The sequence below is a fragment of the Drosophila sulfurigaster genome, chromosome 3, assembly GCF_023558435.1.
Source record: "Drosophila sulfurigaster albostrigata strain 15112-1811.04 chromosome 3, ASM2355843v2, whole genome shotgun sequence".
In the NCBI taxonomy this organism is placed as follows: Eukaryota; Metazoa; Arthropoda; class Insecta; order Diptera; family Drosophilidae; genus Drosophila; species Drosophila sulfurigaster.
Window position 1 is genome coordinate 9,983,700 of NC_084883.1, and position 16,301 is coordinate 10,000,000.

A 16,301-nucleotide genomic window follows, 5' to 3' on the forward strand; every position below is an offset into this window, starting at 1 on the left:
GAGCGGAATCTTCCAAAACTCCCTTTAGTTCTTTCTTATATTTAGCAGCAAACTTAACTTGATTCTTATATTTAGAAGCAAACTCAACTTGCTGCTCGTATACTTAATGTCTCGGTAGAATTGCCAACGTGTTGACCTAAACAAATTGCTTAGCCATTTAACATACAACACAGCTACAACATAACATTTGAAATCATGCATTAACTAAATGCTACAGCACAACTTGGAGTTTTTTACAGTTAAAATAAATATACAGCAACTAGCACTTAGTCGCACTTGTTCAAAAGCCACAAATCTTTTATGGCATTTGTTTCAAATGCGATAATAACACTTAAGTTGCTAAATTGTTGGCTTAAACGCAAATTAAAGACAACATTTTTGCCTGTTGGGGGGCAGAGAGAGACTGGTCGAAGACTGAACGAAGTAAGCAGGTGTTTGCCTGATATAATTTATACTTAGCAAGCCTAAACGCCAAATCAAATTGGCAAGCATTTGACATTTATGCTGAGAGCGCAAAGAGATGGAAAAGCGAAGGCAACGGCGTAATCAAATGCCATGGAAAATGCAGTCGCAGGGGCAGCAAAAAAAGAGAGATGATTTATGCACTCATTGTATAGGATAGGCATAGACGATAGACGCGATAGACCAGACCAGGCAAATGGGAAAAACTTGCAGTTATCACGAATATTCGTTGACTTTCAGCTGTTGCCAGCTTGAGCATTTGATGGCAAAGTTGCAGTTGCATTATTTCAGTTTTCAGTTTTCGGTTTTGCAGTTTTCTGTTGGTTTTCCCAGGCGCACATTTTGTCACAAGACGTTGCCATTATTTATGAGAGTATATGCCGCAGAGAACTCGCAAGGCAAGTAAAAAATTTGCAAATGCCGCTGCCTCGCATGCAACAACCACACCACACAATTTAGTTGGTTAGTTGCCTGCCTGCCTGGTTGCTTGCTTGCTTGCTTGGTCATGTGGGAAACCATGACGCAGTCGGCTGGCATATGATTTACTTGGCAAAATTCAATAATTGCACTTCATTAAATACTCGTATGTATTTACTCCTATGCTATCTGCAAACAACTTGAAAAGCAATTTGGCATAAACGTCATTGCCATCGGTCTAAGGACGGGGGCGTTAAACTGGCCCACAATTTTCCACGCCACTTGAGCGTAATTAGCCGTTGAGCTTCTAAGCTTCATGTAAATATTACGACTCCCCTTTTTTTGCTCAAATCGGGGGCAGTAAGCAAGTAAGTAAGTAGTTTTGTCGCAATTGCTTCTACAGCGAAGCAAAGCAAAGCAAGTTTCAGTTCCAAGTCTATATTTAAAACAGTTTGCGCATCGCATCGATGCTATTTTGATATCTGTAAATATTAGCAATTTGCCATTATTTACTGTACTTAACGTTATTGTATGATTCTTAATGTTTGCTTAGCAATTTGTTGTGTCTGCTTACGTTTCATATATTGTTGTATTTTTAGTAGAATCGCACACACACACATAGAGAGAGAGCTAAAGATCCACATTCAGCGACCGATTCAGATCCAGGTGAAGCTGTGACCAAATCCATAAACAAATAGGCACAAAACACCCTCACACAACTCTCAAAGTTCTCGTGTTGTGTCAACAATTTGTCGCTGTTGTTGACTGGATTTTGGTCTCTGGGCATTTTCCATAAGGTTTCCACGCGCGCAATCCCAAAGAATGCGACTCATGTCGAACAACGAAAAAAACAAGCCGATCGAATTTCTAATGGCTCTTAACAAAGTTCATTTGCCTGCACTTGGAAAATAGTAAGCGATACCATCATTAAATTGAAGCAGCCACATCGTTTCTACTACGAATATTCTCAGACGTAGTACTATACTATGATGCTATACGAGTACTATGGATATCTGTCTGCCTGTCAATGTCGAGATCAAAGCGCCAGTTGTTTACACAGGCGGCGAAACTCTCATGCTGTAATTACATAGATGTGAGCGCTGTCAGACAACCACAACACCAGCAACAACAACAACTATTGTCTACTATAACTACACGTACTTGGCTATAACAACAGTCTTGTAACTGGCTGACAGCTTGGCTAATTGATACTGGACACACACTCCGAACAGCAGCGCCAACAGCAGCAACAGCAGCATCAGACAGACAACAACAGACTAGAAAACAAAAGGCAAAAGGGCAGTTTAGTCGCATAATTGTTGGCACAACAAACAAAAGGTCTGACCCATGGTGCGTATACGCTTTACGCTACAGTTTCTAAGTCTGCCCCACGGTGCGTATACCCTTTTCGCTACAGTTTTGAAGTACAATGGCTCTCAAATTATGCTTTGATTTTGCACACTTGATTTTTTATGCTTTATTATTTGTTTTATTTAACACTTTCCAATATAAATGGTGCATATACGCTTTGCGTTAGTTTCTCAGTTCAGTTACTCTCAAACTGTACTGTGATTTTGCATGCAAGCATTGAATTCATTTTTTGTGCATTATTTGTTTTTTATTTACCATTTTTTAATTGTAGTGGTGCATCTACGTTTTGCGCTACAGTTTGATAGTCTAGTGGCTTGCAAACTGTGCTACGATTTTGCCTTATTATTTCTATATATGTACATTGTTTTTTAATTTTTAATGGACCCCATGTCGCCTATACGCTACAGTTTGTCAAACCAGTGAATCTCAAACGTTAATTTTCTTTATTACTTACTTTTATTTTGTATTTCCAATTTTTTAATGGGCGGTTCTACGTTACTTATACGCTACAGTTTGACAGTGTAGTCACTCTAAAACTGTGTTTCGGGCTTGCTTTTTTGTTTTATTACTTACTTTTGTTTCGTATTATAATATTTTTTAATGTGCGGTTCCACGGTGCGTATACTATACAGTGTGACAGTACAGTCACTCTCAAACTGTACTCCAATTTAGCTTCATTACTTACTTTTATTTTGTATTTTAATATGTATTAATGGGCGGTTCCACGGTGCGTATACGCTTTCGCTACAGTTTTACCGTCGAGTCGCTCTCAAACTGTGCTTCGATTTTGCATACTTGCGTTGACTTCATTTTTCGGCTTTCTTGTGCTTTATTATTTACTTTTCATTTTGTATTTTGATAAATTTTAATGGGAATCTGCCTTAATTGAGTGCCTAATTAAAAGGCATTGAATTACACGCGACCTCAACATTGGCCGTCGCAATTAAATCGAACAAGCGACGCATTTTCTGGATTGTTGTTTCTTCATTTCGTGCTGTGCCATGCTGTAGTTGTAGTTGTAGTTGTAGCCGTTGCTCTCGCTGCTGTTGCCGTTGAGTTGATGTCGATGCAACTTTGCTGATTATTTCGGAAATGCCAATCAGATGAAAGGCCCACAGAACGAACAGCAATCTTGCGTTTGCAAGAGCAGTCTTACTCCCTTACTCCCCCCGTTCCTTAGCCAAACCCACACCCATTTGTCGTCATCTGTGTTGATTACAGTCTGCAGTCTCTGCTGCAATGACTCAACTCAGCAAGATCAACAAATCCTGACGCACAGCGAACACGTTTGCAGCGTGTTCAGTGCTCGCTGCGATCAAAGTACAAGTTTGTCCAATTATTTTTGGCATTGTGTAGTTTAAAAATTCATCGTTCTATTGGCAACAATTTGATTATGTGCACGTATGTCTGTTTGTGTGTATATACAAGGAGTTCTTTATACACTAGTTAACTTAGTCTCAACCAAATGTACAACAATTCTTTGAACTTATCGGCTAGCTATAGCTAAATAATTAATATTAATTATAATAGGCCTACACTACATGTTTAACAGTCGTTGCTTTGTGTATAATAAGCTATTGTTTTCCATATGTATGTATGTATATAGCATTGACCTAACGTCTCCATTTAGCATCACTAATTCGCTGGATCGCTGTTTAATTGTTAACCATCGGCATGTCATCATAGTTTTTGCAAGCATGCGATTCTTTCACTGTTGCATGCAATAAAGTTGATTGCAATACCTAAATGTTGTGTTGTCACTCCTCACAATATTAATGCCGGCTCCATAGTAAGCTGTTGAATAAAGCAGAACCAAAATAAGAAAATGTAATCGTTATCACTTGCAGAACATACGTATGACATAGGCGGATCCATCGGCGGGTCCAACCACCTGCAACGCTATCAGAATGATGTCAATCAACTGGCCCAGGAACATGCCTCCCAGCGTGCAGAACTTGAGGAGCCCAATGCCCGGATAGCCCAAGTAGAAACGATCCACGCCGAACATGCCGAGGAACACCGAGAGTAATAACGTCGTGTCCAGGTGGTAGCCATTGCTGCAAGGTATTGCAAAAAGATTAGCGGTCAAATATTAGAAAAGAATTATTAAATACTCACGTCCATTTGCAGGGCATCTCGCGTGTGAAGCTCGAGTTGCCTGTTTCCGTGCAATTGATTTCATTGGCAGCAATGCACCAGACACGCGCTCGATTCTCCCTGGTACAGCCTCGCAACTGTTGCGTCTTGGGATCTATGTGATTCTTTGCAGGATCTGGGCACAGAAATTGCCCCATCAGCAGCTCGTTGCAATTGACGGTAACTGGTTGCGATTCGGCCACATAGAACAGCAGCAGCAGCGGCACAGCACACCTGAGCATTTGTGATTGTGTTGTTTTTGGTGCTTCGCGTTGTTAATTGCAGATTCTTTTCGGCAGCTTATTGTTTTTCGCAATTTATCTTAATTTGTAACATTTAGAATGTACTTTGTTTTGTTTTGCATGCGGTCTTCCTCTTTCGTTTTTATACTGTGCCAAAGTCTTTGTGGTGGCAGGTCGATAACAGTGTTGGCTAACAGCAGAAATGATGAGTGTGACGGGTAAGTCCAATAGGTGGCGCTGCAGACGAACCGCGTATAAAATAAACATTTGAAAAACCAAAGTTGTCATTGAATGAAACCGGCTTGTTTATTAAAAACATATTTTTTGTATTCCAACAACACTTCGACTTCCTTGGCACGCTCTGACTTGAGCAGGTCAAGCGTTGCAGTATTTAAGCCACTGTCAAAGGAAATACACACTTTGGAAGTCTGTCCAAAAGTGCGTGCAATGCAACCGATTTCTCCAGTTGAAAGTTTCACAGTTTTCCCTATGAATAACTCTCGCTTGGAATCTTTCTGAAAGAGATTCTGCACAATAATTTCGTTTGCATTAGCCACACGTTGTACACTGCTCTGTTTTTGCTTACGCTTAAAGATGCGCAATTGAGGCAACAGCTCTTTAACATAATTAATACTCGCAGTTTGCCAGGCGATGCGTCCCCAGAAGGCCAATCTACAACTGTTGCTATGGACATCCATGTCCAGCTTGGAGGCTATCAAAGTGGTGCCCAGTGTAGTTAGCACTGGCGTTTCAAACTGTAGCAAACCAAAGACGCTGTCCGCTAGTTGCAGCTGCTCCACATACTCATATTCCTGGCCTGGATCAAACTCTGAAGATGCATTTCGAAAGAGCGTTAGATTCGCCATGACGGTGTCGTGTCCCACGCTGATGTGCAGCTTGTTTCCCGATCTAATTACTTGTTTGTAATGAGGAATCAAGTGGAGCTTCAGGCAAACTGCGTAGATGGGTTTCAAGTAACCAGGTTGAACGATGATTCCCCGCTCCATTGACTTCGCATTAAACTGTGTCACACACAGGCCAATACGATCTCCTGGCCCAGCACATTCTACCGGCTGTCTGAATCTCTGGATCGACTTGACTTTGCGTTTCTCGCCAAGCAACGGCAACTCCACTTGATCATTGACTGCAACGCGTCCCTGAAGCAATGTCCCAGTACAAACTGTGCCCTGACCCTTGATGGCAAAGCAATGATCCACATACATCAACAGTGGTGCATCAAGTTGCCTCTGTGGTTCATAGTAAGCATTGACCAAACCATCACGCAGCTCATCTATATGCAATACTTGCAAAGCGGACACACAGTAAATGGGAACTTGATCCCCAAATCTTGTGGTCGCCAAAGTCTTTCGCAACCTGCCGCACAACTTCTCCAGTTTGGCGTCTCGCTGGTCCGCAGGCAGTGCATCGATTTTGTTAATCACCAGCAGCAGCTTCTTATTCAATAATTCGCCAATGAGCAAACATTCTGCAGTCTGCGTTTGCATGCCCTTCTGAGCATCCACCACGAGAAGCATCAGGTCAATGATCTGAGCACCTGTTGATAGTCTTTAAATTACATAGAAGTTTTGTGTTTTATGCTGTGTTTACCTCCAATGATGGTGCGTATAAGACTGGCATGGCCAGGACAGTCCACAAAAGTAAGTTGCAGCTGTTTACCTTCCGGTGTTGAGTCCAAAACAAGGGCGCTAAAGCCCAAGTCGAGTGTTATTCCACGTTCCACAGATTGCGGGTTCTTGTCGAAGGCAGCGGTGCTCGATATTGAGCTGAGAGCACGGGCCAAAGTTGTTTTACCGCTGTCCACATGACCCAGCAGCCCAACATTAAAATTTGTTATCATTGCGATGTTTGCATCCCAACTAGAGATTTAAGTTTGTTATCAATGCGTTGTTTCCATCTGAAGTAGAGGTGGTAAAAGATCGATAGCAAAAAAGATGTTTGAAAAATATTCGATTTTTCGCGGCAAATCGATATAAAATCGAAATAGTTTCCTGCTCTACTCTTATCGCAACATAAACAGCTGTAATTTGTTTTGCAGATATGAGTGCCAACAATCTTCGCATAAAGATTGTAAACAAACACAAACGCAGTTGACAAATATAATCGCATTCTATGCGTAATTATGGTAAAGCTTTTTCCGCTTAAACTTTGAATATTGTATTGAACTCTTTCGCCTGCTTATCACGCAACGGAAGAGAGGACTGTTAGAGAGTCCAAAGTGTTTTTCCACAACTTCTTTTTAATGGGATCTCTGTGTTGTGGTCGCTTCAGTCGTGAGCGACAACAGGTGGCGAGTGGACGCATCTAAAGCCAACGGTCAACTTCAATCCAAAATGGCGGCGTCAAAGAGCATTATTCCCAGCACCGTAAATCCCGATCTGCAGAAGGAACGCGATGCAGCCAGCTTCAACAGCGAGGAGTTCGCCGCTTGGTGGGCGGGAGGAGTCGAATCACTGAAGTTCAAGCGGAGTATCAGTAAGTGCAAGTTTACATATGTACATTTAAATGATTAAACCGTTATCTTGGAAATGCGAGCAAAGGTGAACGCAAATCTCTACAACATAATAAATGAATGAGAACATACGAATACGTGATTAGATTGATGTGGCTAATCATGATGACTTTGCATTTTCTTTTTTGCCTCCCGCAGAGGAATACATGTACAAGGATTTTGATAAGGATGCTTTTATCCAATTGCAATACATGTCACATGAAGAAGTGAGCGAGTTTGCCATTAAAAACAGTATTGCGGTGGCTAAAAAGTTGCGCCAATTGCAAGCAGAGCGCAATCCAGGGGGCGACGATTATTGGCCGTGAGTAGTAAACCTCTCCTCTCTTTACCAACTCTCTTAAGTTGTCTTTTATTTATACAGTACTCTCTTTGAGGCGCCTGAGATGTGGGGCGTTCATCTGGCGGGAAATCCCTTTGGCGTCATGTATGTGATGGTTGTGCGTGCTCTTAAAGCGCAATGCACCCCGCAGCAGTGGGAAGAGTTTGGCAAGCGTGTGGAACGCTTCGAGGTGTGTGCCGCCTACTCTCAGACAGAGCTGGGACATGGCACCTACTTGCGTGGCCTGGAGACACGCGCTGACTACGATCGCGCCACGGATGAGTTTGTGCTCAATACACCCACGATTTCGGCCTACAAATTTTGGCCTGGTGGCTGTAAGTAGCTCATTGCAAAAGTAATGCACTTTATTCATCTCTATTCTCTCTTGTCTTGCAGTGGGACATGCCTCCAACTATTCCGTGGTCATGGCACAGCTGTATATCGACAACCAGTACAAGGGACCGCACATGTTCTTCGTCCAGGTGCGTGAGGAGGGAAGCCACGAGCCCCGTCCCGGTGTCCACATTGGCGAGATTGGGCGAAAGATGGGCTTTGTGGGTGTGAACAACGGCTTCCTTGGCCTCAAAAATGTGCGCATCGCACGCACACGCATGCTAATGAAGCACGCCCAGGTGCACAGCGATGGCACCTATGTGAAGAGTCCGGCCGATGTGCTCACCTACTTTGCCATGGTCAGCACACGCTGCATCATTGCCCGCAACTGTGCTCTGAGTCTTGCCATTGCATCCACCATTTCCACTCGCTATTCCGCCGTGCGTCGCCAGAGTCCCATTAATCCTAAGTACTTCATTTCAATCTGATCTTCATAGCAAATCTTCTAATGCATTTCATTTGCCTTTGCAGTGAACCCGAGCCACAGATCATTGATCATGTCACACAGCAGCTGAAGCTCTTCCCTGAGATTGCTGCCGGAGTCGCCTTCCGTGTTGCCTCCGATTATCTGTGGGACTTGTTCAACGTGACGAGCAGCGGCATTGAGCAGGGCAAGTATGAGAATTTGCCTGAGCTGCATTCCCTCTCCTGCGCCTTGAAGGTAATCGGCTCCAGCGATGCTAGCGCTGGCGTTGAGCGTTTGCGTTTGGCTTGCGGTGGTCATGGCTATCTTGCATCCACCAATCTGGCCAATATCTATAGCAACATGACAGCTGCCTGCACCTATGAGGGCGAGAACACAGTGTTGCTACTGCAGATTGGACGTTATCTGATGAAGTCCTGGCGTGCTGCACTCGGCGGTGCTTCTTTGGCACCCACTGTGAAATACTTGGCGGAAGTGCAACAGAATCCCGAATTTGGGGAATGGACTGGCAACTGGGAGAATCTAGTGAAAGCGATTCAGTTTGCAGCTGCCAAGTGAGTGTAACAAGAGATTTCTTAAGAAAAGCGGTATTAATTAGCTCCATTTTCCGTTCGACAGGAAGACACAGCTGGCCTTCAACAGTCTGGCCAAGCGGGTGACCAATGGCGTGTCCGAGGAAGCGGCTGCCAACCAAACGGGCATTGAACTTACACAGGCGGCAGAGGTAAACCTTTGTACTGCTTTTGAGTGGGTTTTTTTGTTAATGCTAAATTGTTTTTGTATAACAGCTCCATGGTCGCGCTTTTCTGTTCCACTCGTTCCTCAGTGAGATTACCGGTCCCAAGTCCAAGACGCGCTCTTCGGCGTTGAATCGTGTGTTGGAGCAACTTTTGGAACTTTACCTCGTCAACGAAACCCTCAAGAACCTGAGCAGTATTCTTCGGGTAAGTCACCTTTACTATTTCCTCTCTTATTAGCAAATTCTTGAATTTCCATTTCGCTTGGTAGTTTATCAACTTGACGGACAGCGATTTGAGCAAACTGCAAGCGCGACTGGAGACTGCCTTGAGTAAAATACGTCCCGATGCAGTGGCTATTGTGGATGGCTTCGATTTCAGCGATCGCCAATTGAACTCCACAATTGGTTCCTTCGATGGCAATGCATATGAACGAATTTTCGATGCCACTCTGAAGTCGCCAATGAACCAGAAATCGGTGCCAAAGAGCTTCCACGAACATTTGGGGCCATTCATGAAGTCCAACATGTAATATTTTACTCTGTTTTTGTATATATTTTTATTTTATTTGTTACAAATATTATCTTTTTAAACTGCCTTGGTTGTTATTGCTCTTAAACGATTTGTAAACAACAATATTATTTGTTTTCATTTGCTTACTCTTTGTTTTGCTCTCTCTTAATCTCACGCTCTTTTTTTGTGGCGCTCTCAGCATGCGCAGTAGGCTAAAAGCTTTTGAGCTTTGCGCACTTTGTACCCAAAGCTTTTCTTCGTGTGTGCTCATTGCGTTAAATGCTCAGTCAGTGAATGTTGCTCTGAGAGACAACTTGTTTTAGGCTTTCACTTAAAAAGAAATTCTTGTTTTTCCACCAACAATATGTCGCACATTAAAAATATAATTCCTACAACTGTGAACCCTGATCTGCAAAAGGAGCGATCAACGGCAACCTTTGATGTAGAAGAGCTTGCTGTGTGGTTTCAACGCAGTGCGGAGAAACTGAAAACAAAACGTGAAGTAGGCAAGTGCATGTGTCTTGGTCTCCTTCCCTCTTTCTCCCTTCACCGAGAACTTTGTTTGATAAGAAAGTGCAAGCTACAATCAATATGATCAGCTGTTCTTTAGAATACCGGCAAAGTCCAGCAGATAATGTTTTGACGGCTGATTACTCGTGTAAGACTGTGATAAAAGGCAATTAATTGGGGGGTTTTTTATGTGTCTTAATTTGTAGTTGACCCTTATCAGTTTCGATTCTTCTTTAGCTAATAGATCCAAAGGCCAGATCAAAACAGACCTTGCTTTGCTGAAATACTACTTTGTATGAAGAGATAATAACAATGTATTTTCTTAATCTTTTTAGAGCGCGTAGTCTTTGCTAACTTGGAGGATGGTTATGGCCTGAACCATGAATACATGTCCCATGAGGATCTCTACAATTCCTCAGTGAAGAAGGTGGCGGAAGCAGCGCCCAAATTGAAAGCTCTGCAAAAGAAACTGAATCCAGGAGGCAAGAACATTTGGCCGTAAGTAATTTACATTATTCATAGACCTGAAACGACTAACTGGAATCTTTTGCAGTGGAGGATTGATCTCTGAGATCGGCAATGGCTTGTTTCCCGCCAACCACCCGCTGGCCACACACACCTCAATGTTTGTGGACGTGATCAATGGTCAGGGCACTCCCGAACAGGTGGCCAAGTGGGGACCACTTGCGGAGAACTGCAACATTATTGGCACCTATGCTCAGACTGAGTTGGCTCATGGCACCAATGTGCGGGGCATTGAGACGCGAGCTGACTACGACATCAGAGCTGGGGAATTTGTTCTGAATACCCCCAACTTGGAGGCCTACAAGTGGTGGCCAGGCGGCTGTAAGTGACACCAAGTCTGCATCCGAATGAACTTTGCTAACAAATCCCTTTTTTAGTGGGTCACACGGCCAACCATGCCATGGTGGTGGCTCAGCTCTACATCTCTGGCAAGCACAAGGGAGTGCAGATGTTCATTGTGCCGCTGCGTCATCCAGAAACACATTTGCCGCTGCCAGGTATAGATGTAGGTGAGATTGGAAAGAAGCTGGGCATGGCCTCGGTCAATCAGGGTTTCTTGGGACTGAAGAATGTGCGTATTCCACGCGAGAATATGCTAATGAAGTTCGCCAAAGTGGATCGCGATGGCAAGTTTACAGCTAGTCCCGTTTCCAGAGTCAACTACTTGACCATGGTCTACACACGTTGCCTGATCGTCGAATTAAATACTCAGCTGCTGTTGGCGGCGGCAACCATCGCCACTCGTTACTCGGCTGTGCGTCGCCAGAGTCCCATTGAGCCGAAGTAAGTAATCGAATAGTTCACTCTGTTCAGATATTATAAAGTATTTTCGTTTAACAGCGGTCCTGAGCCACAGATCATTGATCACGTGACGCAGCGCCTGAAGCTCTTCCCGGAGATTGCCACAGGCATCGCCTATCACCAGGCAGCGGAGTACATGTGGGAGCTCTACGATCAGACGGTGCTGGATGCCAACAATGGCAAATTCGAGCGGCTGCCCGATATGCACATTCTCTCCTGCGCCCTGAAGGTGCTCTGCTCCACCGATGGCTGTGCTGGCATTGAGCGACTGCGTCTCTCCACTGGCGGACATGGCTATCACATTGCTGCCAACCTCAGCAACATGTATGGCAATGCGGTGGCCTCGTATACTTACGAGGGTGAGAATACTGTGCTACTACTGCAGATTGGACGTGCTCTAGTCAAAACCTGGAACAACTTTACCCAAGGTAAAGGAGTGTCTTCATCATATGCCTACTTTGAGCCTTCAATGAGCCTGAAGGAGTTTCCCAAATGGGACAACTCTTGGCAGTGCATCGTCAAGGCGCTGCAGTACACGGCAACGCAGTAAGTGCCACTTTAGTTGTTTCAGATGGTTACTAAAACTTCGAACTTGCAGCAAGACGCGTATTGCCTTTGAGAACCTGTCGGAGCGCATCGCTGCTGGACAGTCCCAGGGACAGGCAGCCAACAACACTGGCATTGAACTGACGCGTGCTGCCGAGGTGAGAATTCTCTTTCTCTCTTAATATCTCGAACTATTCATTCATTATCTGAAATATCTATTCTTTAGCTCCATGGTCGCCAGTTTTTGTGCCAAACGTTTGTCGAACAAATTACCGGACCCAAAGCCCAAAAACGCTCCAAGGCACTGAACGAAGTCTTGGAAAATGTCCTGGAAATGTTTCTAGTGCAGACTGTGCTCAACAATTTGAGCGACATACTGAGAGTAAGTTACGCACCAAGCCAACAACTCCCTGTTAACTAATGTTAATTTCATACCCCACTTGTAGTTTATAAACTTGACCGACGCGGATCTGAGATCACTGCAAATACGCTTGGAGCAATCGCTGGAGAAATTCCGACCAAATGCCGTCGCATTTTGTGATGGCTTCGATTTCCACGATCGTGTTCTCAACTCCGTCTTGGGCAGCTACGATGGCAATATTTATCCACGACTTTTCGATGCGGCCAAGCGCAGCACCATGAACCAGAAGCACGTTCAAAAGTCATTTGAAACGCATTTGAAACCCCTTATGAAGTCAAATTTATAAATTTGGCAATTGTGTGTACTTAATTTCTACTTGGTTGTGTTGTCTAATAAAAATGCATTTATCGAAAAGGTATATGACGAAATTTTAATGCTAGCAATAATTAATGCATTGAGAACTAGCCATCGAATACCTTCATCCTTCATAAATTCCACACTTTATTCTGATAATCATTGATCTATTCTTATTGCCTTTATCGGAAATAAATAATGATTAGAAAACTAGCCTCCAAATACTTGTCTTGCATTCTTCTTTTATAAATTACACACTCTATTCTTATTATCATGAAGCTATTTTAATTGTCTTTAGCGGGAGAGAAACAGGAAGTCATTTTACTTCAGTCCTAGCAATAAATGCCTAGAAAACTAGCCTCTAAATACTTGTCTTGCATTTATTCTGCAGAAATTTCACTATTGGCACCGGATCCGTGCCTTGGTGTGTTTTTACCCGTACTTCGAGCAGTCCACTACTCGAAAACAACAAATTGTAGTTGGTTAGCTGTAGTCTTTATTTTCTTTCGTTTAAGCTTCAGTGGGTCGTGAACTGACGCTCTACCAGCTCTATAAAACTGCAAGGCTGATGTATGTATGCTTCAATAAACATCAATTTAGCCAAGATTCAATTCAGCTTTCAAGGAAAATCTCATGCGGTAAGGTTGGGCGTCTCGAATAGTGATCAGTGCAGGAAATTTAACAAGTCCGGAGTTAAGGAAACAATGCAGCATGCATGTCCAGACATATCCCGACTCCGTCTGTAATACCTTGAATCGCTGTGACTAAACGATCTTCACGACTACTACCCAGGATGTTCTATGACGAAGCCAACTTACTGGATTTTATAGAGTAAACAATAAGTTAGAGAATAAATGAAGGAATATCTTTTAAGTTAAAACATTAAACTAAAATCCTGCGTTTAAATTAATTCAATTCCTCTTTTAGTTTGGCCAGTATACTGATTTAAAGTTGTCGGTTGGTGGTGGTTGAAATAAGCTGTGATTCACTGTATACCGGTACAGCTGGTCTATACTCCCTTCCTCTTAGGGGCAGACGGTTCTACCTAATCCTAAACCTATTTACATGCGTGCTCTGCACACACATTCAAATCGCTATTACCTTTAAACACAATTAGTTTCCTTTAGTTTTGTTGACTTACAAATCCAAGGTAAATCACGCTATCGAAAGCAGCTGCATTATAACGTTAAGCGGAAATCGCTTGCCATAACGGTGAAAATCCCATGCATAAAAGGGAATCGTCGAAAATAAACACCCAGTAGAAAACACGCTTGCAGAACCCCAGTAGAAAATTTAGTTCGCTCGCAAATATCCACAGTGTGAATGTCTGATCCACGCTCTATTCACATTAAGTATACGCCACTCGGTTTGTTGAAATTAGTTTTATACCGTTTTTATTTAGCAAATCAAAACCAATTTCTCAGTACATTCAGCGCATTTAAAAAACTAACAAACTAAATGCTTACATAATAGCAATAAAAAAAAACGCATTATGTAAACTTTTGAAAAAATAAAATAAAATAAACAGATCGTACTCGATTGAGAGAGAATCAAACGTAGTACATTTACAATTATAAAAATTTGCAGTTGCGTTTTTTACAGTGTAGAAAAGGTTGTATGTATTTGTTGCATTCAGAATGTTATTGTGTGTTTGTGTGTGTGTGTGTGTGAGTTGAAATTGTTTATGACTTTTCGAAAAATTTCCTTTAAACATTTCTATGCGGTTGCTTTTCTAGTTGTTGTTGTTCTTGATCATTTTGTTGTTGTTGTAGTAGTTGTATTTATGTCATGTATATATATATTTTTAATTATTATTAATCATATATGCATTATACATCATAATTACACACACACATTTTTCTTTTAGTTTTTGCTTAATTGTATGCTATTTTTATTTGTATTATTATTATTATTATAATTATTATTACTCGTAGTATTATTATTTAACTTTTCTTTTCATAATGAAAATATGGCATATGAGCGTTAAAATTGAAATTGTTGTGTTGTTGTTTGGGTTTTTGTTCATGCTTTTTGACTAACAGTTAAACAAATATATTGCGGCTAATTAATTGTTCATAATGTGATTCTGTGTGTCATCTCAATGAATTTATTATAACGTTAAGAAGGGCAGGGATTGCTTGTTGTAAACTTAACAATAATAAACTTTTACTATTGCGTGTAAATATTGGTTTTTCGTATTTTCGTATTGCTTGTAAAAAGTTAAACAATTGCCAGAGACAGTGAGAAAGAATTAGATATAGATAGATAGTGAAAATTGGAACGTAAAGCTAAATAAATGCACAATTCATGCGTTGTTTTATTTTTGATTTTGATTCTTAGCCATGGAAGAGGAAGTAATTAAGAAATTCAGCACAGCGCATCGATAATTGCCATAAAATTAGAGCTGCCGAAACTTAATCAAAAATTATAATTATACAAATTGCTTTTCACTAAATCATTTCATACCACTTTGTAATAAATATTTTTCATTTGTTTTCGTTTTCGTTTTTTTAGAAAATAGTAGAAATTTGTGTGGTTTTTTCCTCAGTTTTCAGTTGGTTTCAGTTTTCAGTTGATTTTCACAATATTTCTTTAGTTTTTTGTTTTGCCAGAAAAATGTTTATACGCTTGTTTTTCGTTTCCGTTTTTTCGTTTTGGTTTTTTGTTCATATATTTTTTGTTTTGTTTTTTGCTTTTTTGTTGTTTTTTTGTTTTGTTTTAGGAATTACACTAATAATTACATAGTTATGCTTATGTATAATATAAACTTAAAAACATTTATGCATCAATTTCAATTGTTTAATGTGCCACACAGAGTTTCAGTTAACTTGGGCTTGTTTTTTTGTTTTTGTTTTTTGTGGTAATTCGAATTTGTTTAAATTAACATTTTTGTGTGGTTTACAGATTGGCGAATGTAATTATTTGTAGTTATCATTTTACTTTCATTTTTTTATTTTGCTTTTAGTAATTTAAACTGACATCCAATTATGTAATTGTGTTGTGTATAGTGTTCTTGTGTATTGTATTGTGTATTATTCAGCTAACATATATTATTAATAATAATATTCATTCAATTTGCACGAAAAGTTATCGATTGATACAAATAACTATGCGTTTACATCTATGTGTGTGTGTGTGTGTGTGTGGATGGTTTTTAGGTGTGTGTGTGTGTGTGTGTGTGTATATATATTTTATTATTCTTTTTGTTTTTCGCTACATAATTAATTTGCTTAATTTGCCCGCCCTTATATTGGTTTTTACTATTTATATATATAATTTTATTTTATATATTAAATTTCGCATGATTTACTTTGCTTTCATATTTGATATTTTGTTTGTTTTTTCCTTTTGTTTTTTTTTTGTTTGTTTTGTATTACACAATTTACTTAAAACTTACTTAATTAGAAAAGTTTGCACACACAGACACACGTGTGTGTGTGCCGCATTTGACTTACAGGTAAGTTTGAAAATTTGTTTTTCTTCATTGTTTTTTTTTTTTTTTTGTTTTTTGTTTGTTTACCCCTTGCGAAAAATTGTGTGATCTTCAGAGTGGTTGCTTCTGATGTTGTTGTTGTTATTGTTGATGTTTGTAGCTTTCCCTCCAGTTGTTAGTTCAATTTGTTAATGTTATTCTCCTTCTTGTTGATGTTGTTATTATCA

The 16,301-nt window shown here is 40.9% G+C and overlaps 5 protein-coding genes across 5 annotated transcripts in view; 2 read left to right on the top strand and 3 right to left on the bottom strand.

Moving 5' to 3' along the window:
* Positions 1-3,586: 3,586 nt before the first annotated feature.
* On the bottom strand, positions 3,587-4,769 carry LOC133843036 (TM2 domain-containing protein CG10795). The gene is made up of 3 exons (XM_062276388.1): positions 4,369-4,769; positions 4,105-4,307; positions 3,587-4,044 (listed from the first exon to the last, which is right to left on the bottom strand). The coding sequence occupies exons 1-3, from the start codon at positions 4,626-4,628 to the stop codon at positions 3,959-3,961; spliced, it is 549 nt and encodes a 182-aa protein (XP_062132372.1). The 5' UTR covers positions 4,629-4,769; the 3' UTR covers positions 3,587-3,958.
* Positions 4,770-4,901: 132 nt separating this feature from the next.
* Positions 4,902-6,587, bottom strand: LOC133843035 (selenocysteine-specific elongation factor). The gene is made up of 2 exons (XM_062276387.1): positions 6,237-6,587; positions 4,902-6,183 (listed from the first exon to the last, which is right to left on the bottom strand). The coding sequence occupies exons 1-2, from the start codon at positions 6,484-6,486 to the stop codon at positions 4,913-4,915; spliced, it is 1,521 nt and encodes a 506-aa protein (XP_062132371.1). The 5' UTR covers positions 6,487-6,587; the 3' UTR covers positions 4,902-4,912.
* Positions 6,588-6,662: 75 nt separating this feature from the next.
* On the top strand, positions 6,663-9,667 carry LOC133843033 (probable peroxisomal acyl-coenzyme A oxidase 1). The gene is made up of 9 exons (XM_062276385.1): positions 6,663-6,771; positions 6,918-7,121; positions 7,297-7,459; positions 7,520-7,812; positions 7,874-8,279; positions 8,342-8,848; positions 8,913-9,018; positions 9,083-9,238; positions 9,303-9,667. The coding sequence occupies exons 1-9, from the start codon at positions 6,759-6,761 to the stop codon at positions 9,561-9,563; spliced, it is 2,109 nt and encodes a 702-aa protein (XP_062132369.1). The 5' UTR covers positions 6,663-6,758; the 3' UTR covers positions 9,564-9,667.
* Positions 9,668-9,825: 158 nt separating this feature from the next.
* On the top strand, positions 9,826-12,701 carry LOC133843034 (probable peroxisomal acyl-coenzyme A oxidase 1). Its single transcript, XM_062276386.1, has 8 exons — positions 9,826-10,050; positions 10,390-10,552; positions 10,608-10,900; positions 10,957-11,362; positions 11,420-11,926; positions 11,979-12,084; positions 12,153-12,308; positions 12,373-12,701. The coding sequence occupies exons 1-8, from the start codon at positions 9,909-9,911 to the stop codon at positions 12,631-12,633; spliced, it is 2,034 nt and encodes a 677-aa protein (XP_062132370.1). The 5' UTR covers positions 9,826-9,908; the 3' UTR covers positions 12,634-12,701.
* A 2,138-nt stretch (positions 12,702-14,839) lies between these two features.
* Positions 14,840-16,301, bottom strand: part of LOC133843038 (syndecan) — a 139,842-nt gene continuing 138,380 nt past the window's right edge. The window contains exon 7 of the mRNA XM_062276392.1: positions 14,840-16,301. This exon is cut by the window's right edge and continues 362 nt beyond it. The gene's annotated coding sequence lies outside the window, so the exon portion shown is untranslated.

What these genes read in the sequence shown, in the direction of transcription:
- LOC133843033 (XM_062276385.1), top strand. An exon ending in CAAATTTTGGCCTGGTGGCT is followed by an intron (nt 7,813 to 7,873) that starts GTAAGTAGCTCA and finishes CTTGTCTTGCAG; the next exon opens with TGGGACATGCCTCCAACTAT. An exon ending in AACTTACACAGGCGGCAGAG is followed by an intron (nt 9,019 to 9,082) that starts GTAAACCTTTGT and finishes TTTGTATAACAG; the next exon opens with CTCCATGGTCGCGCTTTTCT.
- LOC133843034 (XM_062276386.1), top strand. Translation starts at nt 9,909, where the DNA reads ATGTCGCACATTAAAAATATAATTCCTACAACTGTGAACCCTGATCTG. An exon ending in CTGCAGTACACGGCAACGCA is followed by an intron (nt 11,927 to 11,978) that starts GTAAGTGCCACT and finishes TCGAACTTGCAG; the next exon opens with CAAGACGCGTATTGCCTTTG. An exon ending in ATTTGAGCGACATACTGAGA is followed by an intron (nt 12,309 to 12,372) that starts GTAAGTTACGCA and finishes CCCCACTTGTAG; the next exon opens with TTTATAAACTTGACCGACGC.
- LOC133843035 (XM_062276387.1), bottom strand. Translation starts at nt 6,486, where the DNA reads ATGATAACAAATTTTAATGTTGGGCTGCTGGGTCATGTGGACAGCGGT. An exon ending in TATACGCACCATCATTGGAG is followed by an intron (nt 6,184 to 6,236) that starts GTAAACACAGCA and finishes GACTATCAACAG; the next exon opens with GTGCTCAGATCATTGACCTG.
- LOC133843036 (XM_062276388.1), bottom strand. Translation starts at nt 4,628, where the DNA reads ATGCTCAGGTGTGCTGTGCCGCTGCTGCTGCTGTTCTATGTGGCCGAA. An exon ending in GAGATGCCCTGCAAATGGAC is followed by an intron (nt 4,308 to 4,368) that starts GTGAGTATTTAA and finishes AATACCTTGCAG; the next exon opens with CAATGGCTACCACCTGGACA. An exon ending in TGGATCCGCCTATGTCATAC is followed by an intron (nt 4,045 to 4,104) that starts GTATGTTCTGCA and finishes TTTATTCAACAG; the next exon opens with CTTACTATGGAGCCGGCATT.